Source organism: Gekko japonicus, unplaced genomic scaffold, assembly GCF_001447785.1.
Source record: "Gekko japonicus isolate JY-2015 unplaced genomic scaffold, Gekko_japonicus_V1.1 scaffold6988, whole genome shotgun sequence".
Classification (NCBI taxonomy): Eukaryota; Metazoa; Chordata; class Lepidosauria; order Squamata; family Gekkonidae; genus Gekko; species Gekko japonicus.
Window position 1 is genome coordinate 3,189 of NW_015163848.1, and position 11,056 is coordinate 14,244.

The window sequence follows — 11,056 nt, forward strand, 5'->3', positions numbered from 1 at the left end:
TAGGCGGATTATCCGGGCGAGATCACACCCCAACATCTGGGAAGTGGAGCGCACCCGTGGCTTACCACCGGCAATGCAAGTTAAAAAAAACTAGTACCTCTAAGGTACTAGTAAACGTTTGCCACGGGCTGCCTCCAGACGCCCGTGGTGTGCTGGCGCCGAGGGAAGGACCCGTGGAGTGCCACCGGTATGTCTGATCGCGTAATTGTGCATTAAACTGCGCCGGGGCAATTAGCCACGCCTCCCCCCCCCCCCCGCGCTATCCCCCCCATCTCACGACCAGGGCCCCTGTAAAGCAAGATCATGCTGGCCAGCCATTCTGGGATCCCCCTTACATGTGGGAGCCCATCCTGTACAATCTCATTCCTTGGAATTGTCATTTCTGGTGCAAGAGGAACCTACAGATTTCTCTTGGCATCGCAGTTGCTGCTTAGCTGTTTAACATCTACAAAAAATTTTCAGAATACAAGCAAGAAACAGGTAGCATTAGTGCAAAAACAGCCTCATTTGTTAATGGTCTTTAAACAGAATGTCCTGAAAACAGCACAACATAATCATGAAGCTAAGAAACCTTTGTACCGATTTCCCACAGCTGCTGCTCTGCACTCGCTCCTCTCTTTCCCCGATGGTACGTGTCAAGTTCCCACGATGTGCTGTGCGGCAGCATTTTGCCCTGCAGCTTTCCCCGATTTTCCCCAAATCTACTAAATCCTCAAAATGCCGCCACGCAGCACATCGTGGGAAATTGACATGTACAATCGGGGCAAAGAGAGGAGCGCGCGCAGAGCAGCGGCTGTGGGAAATCGGTCATGGTGTTTTTCTCCAAAAACTAAATCCACACTTTTTTGGTATGAGTACACAAACTTTTTTGACATAAGTACACAAACCCAGTTGGAGAGGACTCTAGCACCTTTAAGGGCTACATATAAACGAAACCTGCTAGATTAGAATGCGAAGCAGAGTTTAAGGAAACTCTGTTTCCCTTAAAGGTACAAGATTGCTCCCTGACTCAGGTCAGATCTGGCAGCTCTTCACAAGAGTCCCTTTAAGCAAACAGGAGCGGGTAGGCCTTCCTTAGAGGGAAGTGAAGAATATTATTTGCTCTGAAACGTGTGTCTTTCCTTTGCTCGAGCCACATGGGAATTGAAGTTCAATTGCAGAATCATCAGAAGGGACTTCACTCAGCAACTTTTGCCAGAACGCTCTCGGCATCTTCCACTGCATCTTGGAGGAAGCCCTGCAGCATGTAATATGTGGTGGCAAAAGAATTAACTCCACCAACTAGAGAGCCGAGGACAGGTACGAAATCGGCAACTTCTTCCAGCACCATTGCAGAGCCACATAGCAGGGACTTGGTTGTGAGAGACTTCACAAATTCCGGGTTGATCTGGTTGGCCATCGGAGTCTTTTTAATAGCAGATTTCAGTACGCCAACAGGTTTGCCAACCCTCTTGGCGAGGTTACAGAGGGACTCTTCATCTAAGCCAAAGTTCCTGCAGAACTCTTTCATTGTGCTCACCAAGAGGGCAATATCAAAAATAAGAGAGAGACCTGGGATAGGAATCGCCCCAACACCACAAGACACAACGGCTTTTTTCCAGATGACAGCCTCCATAGCAGCCCTTTTCTCTTCCAGGTGTTCTCTTGAGAAAGCCGGCATCGCCATGATAAGAAGAGGCCTCTTGAGATCATTCAGGTCACCTGCTAGGGTCTTCTGCAGGAGAGGAAAGTCAAACATATTCAAATGCCAGCTGGATATGAGAAAAACCCTTGGATCGACCGCTCCTTCTTCTCTCAAATTGGAAAGGCAGTATTTTCTTATCTCTTCCAAGGTCTGTGTCTCACTAAAGTTCGGCTTCCTTCTCTCAGCATCCATAGCCTGATCCACTTTGGTGCGAACAAAGTAAAACCGCTTCTTCATCTTTTGAATTTCTGAGGCCAGCATTGCATCATTCACGGTGAAGCGTTCTGAGGCGACGATGATGAAGAAGTCATACCTGCTAAAATTTACCTTCTCTAGGTATTCTCTTGGTTTGAATTCACGTGTCCCAATTCCTGGTAGATCCCATAAGGTTAGTTCTGGGAATTTAGGATGGGGATACCTCTCTGCAAGCATAGTAGTCTGCTTTACCCCTATTTTAGCTGCGCCTTCTTCATAATCTGGGATATTCCGAAAGGCATTCACGAGGGATGATTTACCGGCCCCTGAAACCCCTGTGAAAGCAATATCAAGTCTTGTGTTCTTTAATAATTTTAACTCTTTCTCAGCATTAGCTAACACCTCTTCGAGATTTACTTGTCTCAACGCGGCCTTCATCCCCTCAAGACCCTTTTCTATGGATTGTTTCGAGTTGGCGCCAGCCATAGCTGCTCTTCGGGGTGGTTCAGTTGATCTGAATAAGAACAGAAGGATAATGTTTATTACCTCATGTTGGATGACAGTTAAATGGACATTTTCACTTGACATTCTAGCTTTAATTGTGTGGGGAAAGTGTCTTTGTTTTTTTTAATGAAAATAAAGCGTAAAAAAAGTGTCTTTGTTTTTTTAAAAAAGCATCCCTCCACCGTTTTTTATATGCCTGTATTATAAGGTGGTGTGTAATAAGATCATCAGCCCGTTGACTGAAGAAATTCCGGGCCTTTCTGAAAAAGCTAGATTCGAGTTTCTTCTATCTGACAGAAATCCCAAGATCACCTACCAAGTAGTCAGTTTCTGTATGGCGATACTCGGATTACGGCAATTCTATGGTAGTTAGGTAATTATGGGAGTTAGACAGTAGATTAAATTTTAATTCGCTTTTAATGTTTTATTGATGTATTTTAAAATTTTGGAATATTGTCAAGGTGCCAGTTTGGTGTAGTGGTTAAGTGTGCGGACTCCAATCTGGGAGAACCGGGTTTGATCTCCTCCTCCTCCTCCTCCTCTTCTTCTTCTTCTTCTTCTTCGACTGGTCTAAGGACCATGACAATAAACTGAACTGAACTGATCCGCACTCGATGCATTTGATTCTCATGATGGCAAGAGGGGATGGTAGTATTTAAAAAGAAAACACATTGCAAGTTTTTGGTTCCCTTCGGCTTTCCCTTCAATCATCCAAAAGTATTGGGCCAATGTGAATTTCATGGCTGAGTGGCAACTGGAACGTAGGTCTTCCTTATTGCAATCCAGCATCCTAACCATTTCGCCACACAGCTTGCTCTCCCTAGCTTATTTATTACTGGCTGGGTCTATGTCCAAAAGACTGCCGCAGACTGTGGGTTTTGGCTACAGCATTTCTTATAGGTTTGTTTTCTTTTCCCATTGGTGACAGGTTAAGTACATTTTTCCAACGCCTATCTATCTAGGGGTGACCTCAGCATAACCCTCAGACTATCATCCTAGGCCATCATTTAGTTAACTTGGGTAAGTGTTCACTTTATTTTGTCAGTGTTTCAGATGCCACTAGCTTTCTGTTTATTTTTCACTGATATGCTTCCTTCTGGCATGCTTAGAAGAAGAAGAGGAGGAGGAGATTGGATTTATACTCCACCCTTCACTCGGAGTCTCAGAGCAGCTTACAAACTCCTTTCCCTTCCCCTCCCCACAGCAGACACCTTGTGAGGTAGGCAGGGCTAAGAGAGCTCTGAGAGAACTCCCCTTGAGGGAACAGCTCTGACAGAACTATGGCTTGCCCAAGGTCACCCAGCGGCTGCAAGTGGAGGAGTGGGGAATCGAACCCAGTTCTCCCAGATTAGAGTCCGCGCACTTAACCACTACACCAAACTGGCTCTAATTACTGCTGTACAATACATCTCCATGTACACATTACATAGTGCTCATGCTTGCTGGGGAGCCACACAAGGCCTTTGCATCACATGCACGAAAGGAGTTTTGTGCCTCCCAAATGCACACCGGCTCATTTCTTTTTGTGATCACACCACACAGGGATAAGTGAACATCATCTCCCCCTCTCCCTGGCTGCTGTGTTCATTGTCCTCAATCTGACCCATGGAGTTGCTTTTGGCCCCACTGTGACACTTACATGTACACATGCACCTCATAGGATTTTTAATGAGCCAATAGCAGCTCCATGATGTGCTTTGGGGGGGGGGGGGCAACTGCAGAAGGGCTTCTGGAGTTCTGGCCGTGCTGGGGGACCTCCTGATGGCACCTGGTATTTTTGGCCACTGTAGTGTTATACAGAGAAATTGCTGCAAAGTGCACACAGTAGTGAAATTAGATTCTGGTACTGATGAATTTCATGATGTTTTTAATCTTTGTATTCAACGGGTGAACAGACAAGACAACAAACTTCTCGAGTTATTGCTCGTTTCGAAGTCTCTTTCTCAAAGGAGTCTCAATTCTACATCCATGTGCAATAGAGTCAACACTGGAATCTTGAATCAAAAAGTCTTCTTCCAAAAGCTATATAGGTACAGACGTAACATTTCAAATGGACTACCCTTCCCTTCAAGGGAGTGCTTGCCGAGGCTCCCTGCAGCCAGGCTTTTTTGCGCCCTAGGCAAGGCTAACTACCTGCACCCCCCCCACACACACACACTGCTAGCCAATTTTTAAAAACAGATGAATTTTAGGGAAAATTAAAAGCACAACATGTTAAGTTGCTAATTTTTTTAAAAAAAAAATGGTGAGAATAAGTAAAATGGCAGCCTTTGGTTTTCTTTCTCCAACGGAAAACAGTTTTAGCACACAACTCACCCATCATTTTGAATAACCCTGTGAATTGTGATGTCAAAGATTAAGGCTCTTGAATGTTTCCATTTCGGGTACATTAGAATCTCATTTTGTGTGCCCTTTTCCTTTGCAAATTTTGTCCCTGATTCCTTCCGTTCAAGTGCTGATGCTTCAGTGTGTTCAACTGATATAACTGCCAAACCAAATAGTCTCTTTTGCAGCAGTAGTTCTCCTTCAGTTTTCTCAGTTTTGTGATTCTTGATGTCAGGTTTGTGTCCATTTACCCTTTGGTGTAGTGTTTGACCTGTTTGTCCTATGCAGAGAACTGCAATTTACACATCCTTCATAGGGATGTGCAAAAAAAATAAAATTCGGCCACCAGCAGAAAGACTCCCGCATGTCAATTACCACAGTTCGAGCCCATTCGGGAGTCTTTAGGCCAGCAGAATGTCAATTTCGGCCCCATTATATCCTATGGGCCATTGAAGTCAATGACGAAAACATAGGGTATATTCTGGGGGCTGGAGGGGAGGGGGTTTGAAGGAGAGGCTCCAAACTCATAGGGTAGCTGCTGGAGCCTCTCCCCAATATATCCATCAGGTTCCAATAACATTGGACCAGGGGGTCCAATTCTACGGGCCCCGAAGCAGGTTGCCCCCATCCTCTCCATTGTTCTCTATAGTGGGAAAACAAGTTACTTTTTTCCCACCATAGAAAACAAAGGAGGTGATGGGGGCAACCCGCTTTGGGGCCCGTAGAATTGGACCCCCTGGTCCAATGTTATTGGGACCTGATGGATATATTGGGGAGAGGCTCCGGCAGCTACCCTGCAAGTTTGGAGCCTCTCCCTCAAACCCCCTCCCATCCAGCCCCCACAATATACCCTATGTTTTTGCCATTGACTTCAATGGCCCATAGGATATCATGAGGTTGAATTGCTGCCAAAATTCGGCAGCAATTCGGCAGCAAGCCGATTCAGATCAGAGAATCTGAATCGGCCTGCAGCAGCCCAAAAGAGAGCCGAATGGGTCATTTCCGGGAGCCCATCCCTAATCCTACTGTATTGTCATCCCAGTCTTGCTGTTTTTATTGCTCAGTTACTTATTCATCTTGACTCTAATAATCTCTTCCTGACAACCAGTTCCCCCTACCTGCATGTAATATTTGAGGAAATCTGTTTCAGTGTATGTGAAGAAGTGTGCACATGCTAAGAACATAAGCCAATGTTGGATCAGGCCAATAGCCCATTCAGTCCAACACTCTGTGTCACACAGTGGCCAAAAAGACCAGGGACCATCAGGAGATCCAGCAGTGGGGCCAGGACACTAGAAGCCCTCCCACTGCCCCCCCCCAAGCATCAAGAATACAGAGCATTACTTGCCCCAGACCAAGAGTTCCTATCTATACCTTGTGGCTAATAGCCACTGATGGACCATATGTTCCTCCAATTCCCTCTTGAAGCCGTCCATGCCTGTAGCCGCCGCCACCTCCTGTGGCAGTGAATTCCATGCGTTAACCACTCTTTGGGTGAAGAAGTACTTCCTTTTATCCATTCTAACCTGACCGCTCAGCAATTTCATCGAGTGCCCAAGAGTTCTTGTATTGTGAGAAAGGGAGAAAAGGACTTCTTTCTCTATCTGCTCTATCCCATACCAATGCATAATCTTGTAAACCTCTACCACGTCACCCCTTTGGGGATTTTGAACTTAGACTTCCCAGAGAGGAGGCTGATACTGACCCCTTAGACAAACACATAGCCCTCAGTCTGTATCATGGTGCCTTCTCATGTTCTTGACCAGCACAAGAAGTAACTTATGTACAAAAGGTTGCAATGCCCAGCCATTTCATGTTTTCCCCTGAGCCCCAGGCTCAGAACTCTGAGCATGAGATTTCTGTAGTGAATGTCAATAAATGAAAAGTAGGTTTGCGGTTTACAGATACACTCTCAAACAGTGTACTCAAGACTGCAACAGCACAGACAGTTTGATGCAATAATTCAGAGCAAGGGGAGTCAGTTTAATGAACAAAATATTGCACGAGTGCTAATGTTTTAAACATGTTTTTAAGTTCAAACGTAACTTTTTAACCAAGAGCCTGCAGCCGGTTGGAGGGGCGAGAAGGCCATCCTGGGGGGGGGCTTCTAAGGAGAGTGAGGCTGCAATGCTGGGCCCCTTCCCTCCTTCCCTCCTTCTCCCCCCTCCCGGCAAAAAGTCATGGCTCACCTCTGTCCATCCCCTCCATTTGCTTTCCCACCTGGTGCCCTCACCTGCTCCCTTCACCTCCGCACTGCTGCAGACAACGGCTCACTCAGCCACGCCCAGCAGCCCAGACGGCACTCGCTAATGAAGACCTGACTCAGCTCAGCATGGCTCGAGAGGGGAGGGGAGAAGGCAGCAGCAGCAGGCGGGACAGAGGTGTTTGGAGGGGTGGTGAGGATGACTGGGGAGGAGCGCCCGCAGCATTGGCGCAGAACTGACCAGGCGGCGCGGGGCTGCTTGCTTCTCTTTCTCCCCGTCAGGTGAGCCCAGAGGCAGTGGGAGACGACGATTCCTGCATGTCGTCAGCGCTGCTCTCGCCGTTGTCCTCACCCCGCTTGCTAGCCTCTGTGCCCCTCAGGTCTCCGCCCTTAGGCGGTTGCCTAACTTGGCCTTAATGGTTGCACCAGCTCTGCCTGCAGCCGCAGGGCACCCAGGCAAACCAAGGCCTAGTATGCTAATGGGCTGTGCCATCAGGGTGTGGCCTACTATGCTAATGAGTTTCTGCTATTGGGTGTGGCCTATTATGCTAATGAGTTCCTGCTGGGCTTTTTCTACCAAAAAAAGCCCTGCTCCTGGCAGTGGGATTCAGAGATCGACTGCCTGTGAGATGTGGAGGTTCCCTTTAGTCACCATGGTCAGTAGCCACCAAGAGACCCATCCTCAATGAATCTGGCTAATAAAATCTATAAAATTATAAAATCTTCTGTGCCTGCGTCTATCACTACATTGTCTGGCAACGAATTCTACATTTTAATCAGTTCCTGTGTAAAGAGGTATTTCCTTTGGGGATTCAGACAATAATCGGTCATCATTACTGCAAGAATGTCCGCTTTCCACCTGCCAAATGTTGGAAGACTTTATTGGCTGTAATCTGGTGCCAACAGGGTTTCCACCAGAGCAAGGAGAACAACCTGGCCTGCTCTTGCGCCTTAGCCATCATTTGATCTGCAGAGATCAGCAGGTTCAGTTTCCTTTGTGGCAGGAAGGAGCAGCAAGATCACAGGCTGCTGTCCACAAGCACAGGAACAAGACTCTGTGAATGCAGCTGGTGACCTTCCCCAGCCCTTCCTGTTCCCTATCAGGTTGTATCTCATGCTCAGCCCCCACAGCGGTTTTGCATGCAGAAACTCAGGTTCCTTGAAAGGTCAAAGAAACTCAGATGCAGAAATGTCACTTCACAGACTTCAGCTTCCTCAAGACGTTCTGGGAATCACTGCAACCGTCGCGGCCTTCGACAGTGTGGAAGAACAATCAGCTCTGACAGTTCCCAGAGAGCCCAATTTGGTTTCGGTGGGGTCCATTCTGCATTTGGAATTTGCTCCACATTTTCTCAGCACTCAACCTGTTTTCCCCTTGCCTCGGAATATCTGTTTTCATTCATTCACTCTGTTGTTTTACTAAACCCACACTGGAACAGAAAAAGATGGGGCTCAAAACCACATTCAAATACCCCAGGCCAACGCCGTACTGACTGCAGAGTCACCCCTGAAGGCCCATAAAATGGCCATAAATCTATGCAGACAGTACCATAAAACCGAGAGATCAAAGGAAGCGAAACCGGCATGCAGTGTGGGCTACCATAAAATCTGACAATCAAAGAAAGTGAAAGTGGCATGCAATGTAGAGAGGGATTTCTGTTCCAACGTGGGTTTGGTAAAACAGCGGAGCGAATGCTAGATGCAGAATGGGCCTACCCCTTCTGTTGCAGACTTTGAGGGACAATAACTCAAGAGTGCATCTTTCTCTGATGGGGTTACTACTTCTGGATTGGAAAATTCCTGGAGATTTGTGGGTGGGGCCTGGGGAGGGTTGGATTTAGGGAAGGGAGGGACCTCAGTGAGGTATAATGGCATCCCTGCCCTCCAAAGTTGTCATTTTCTGCAGGAAAACTGATCTCTGCAGTCCGGAGATCAGTTGTAATCAGTGTTCCCGCTAAGCTGTGTGTGTCACTGATTAACAAGGAAAGGCCACTCAGCAGCACTCAGCCCTTTGCCCATTTTAAGATTACTGCAGTTATATTATGCTCAGGATGTCAACTGCTCCACGCAGTAGGGGGAATAAATTAGAGGCAACATTGGTTATAATTCCAGGAGATCTCCAGGCCCCACCTGGAGGTTGGGAACCTTACTCTTTGGCCACTTTACTGGTTTCACAACCTGTTACATTATTTATTTTATTTATAAATTATATGTATGTGTGTGTACTCGATATGATGCAATCGAAACCATCGGACATATGGAGTGCCCTATATTCAATAAGTTGAGGGCTAATTTAGTCACCCCTTTACTTAAAGATATGGAACTGCTGAATGTGCGAGCCCAGGTGGCATGGCTACTATCAGATACCAATGATCGTGGTCACCCTCTCAGTGGCAAAATTCATAGGCACAATAATCAAGTACAAGAGAAATAATACTAACTTCTTTCTTTTTCTTTTTTTGGTTCTAATTTCTGCTTAAGGTGATAGCCATGTGAGGAGTACTAGATAGATGATAGATGATAGATAGATAGATAGATAGATAGATAGATAGATAGATAGATAGATAGATAGATAGATAGACAGACAGACAGACAGACAGGCAGGCAGGCAGGCAGGCAGGCAGGCAGGCAGGCAGGCAGGCAGGCATCCCAGAAAAAGAGGGTTGACAGACAGACATACGATAGATAGATAGATGATAGATAGATGAGATAGATGATAGATAGATAGATGATAGATAGATAGATAGATAGATAGATAGATAGATAGATAGATAGACAGACAGACAGACAGACAGACAGACAGACAGACAGATGATAGATAGATGAGATAGATGATAGATAGATAGATAGATAGATAGATAGATAGATAGATAGATAGATAGATAGATAGATAATAGACCGACCGACAGACAGATGATAGAGAGATAGATATTTTGTTTACTTATTTTATTTATATTTTATTTATGCATTAAACTTTTAGACTGCTCTCCCCTGTATACACAAGGCTCTGAATGGTAAGCAACAATAAAATGCATTCATAGATTAATAAAAACAATTCAGAAACAGTAAAATAATATACAACATTACCAGATGGTGCTAAAACCTTTGGATTGCACCACTGCCTCATGGGGGGTGTGAGAAAATGAGAGGGGAGTGCTACACTTGATCTTAGCCAAAAGGCCGAGAAGTAATACATAAGCAAAAATTTTTAACAAAAAGCACAGACTGAAGAGAATTTTAGACAAGACCTAGAATTTAGGGAATAGAATTATGATTTTAATAGGGGTCTGTGGCTGGTACTATGATGGTACTATTGTTTGTGAGTGTTGGTGATCGTACTTGTTTATTATTGTATTGTTTTACTGCACTGCTGGTCAATAACAATAAATTCGATGTGATTTGATTTGAGAGGGGAGTGCCAGATGAGACGGAAAGCCATCGCTGTCCCCAACCAAAAGCCTGGCAGAACATCTCTTGCAAGCCCTACAGAACTCACCAGAGAGTTCCACCAGCCGGATATCTTTCAGGCTGGCAATCAACAGTAGGTTTTTCTCTGCAGAGCATAGCACTCTCCAGGGGGTATACCAGAGGAGGCAGTCCCAAAGATACGTGGGTCCCTGACCGTTGTTCCCTCTAAGCTGAGTTAGTGTGAGCTAGCTCACAGATTTTTAGCCTCTAGCTCACACATTTTTTGTCTTAGCTCAGGAAGGACAGCTCCAGAGCAAACTAATTTATGCAGTAGCCAAATCGCTCACTCACAATTTTAGTGCCAGAAAGCGGAATTTCTTCTCCCAAGACTCCTCATCTTAGAGGGAGCATTGTCCCTGACCGTTTAGGGCGTAAAGATCAGTACCAGAACTTTGAACCTGTTATGGTACTCTACAATCAGTCGAGTGCACCCAAGTACTAAAGATCCCTGATAAAGGCATAAATAAACCCTTTTTAAAAATAAAATAGGCTGCCTGTCTTTTACCTATAAAGACAGCCTTGCTATAGTTATCACAAGGCGTAAACAAATAACTACAAAAGCTCTTCAAAGGCACCACCTTTTCTTGCGTTTTAACATGCCTTTCAGCCTTTTTGTGAAGAAGAAGAAGAAGAAGAAAGAAGAAGAAGAAGAGGAGGAGGAGGAGGAGGAGGAGGAG

At 45.7% G+C, this 11,056-nt stretch overlaps 1 protein-coding gene across 1 annotated transcript in view; it reads right to left on the reverse strand.

Annotated features, from left to right (window-relative positions):
• Positions 1-681: 681 nt before the first annotated feature.
• The window catches only part of LOC107107660 (interferon-inducible GTPase 5-like), a gene marked incomplete at its 5' end in the record, with an annotated part of 10,975 nt that continues 600 nt past the window's right edge, over positions 682-11,056 (reverse strand). The window contains one exon of the mRNA XM_015407958.1: positions 682-2,393. Coding sequence (XP_015263444.1) covers positions 1,178-2,393 — 1,216 coding nt within the window. The remainder of the gene's footprint in view (positions 2,394-11,056) is intronic.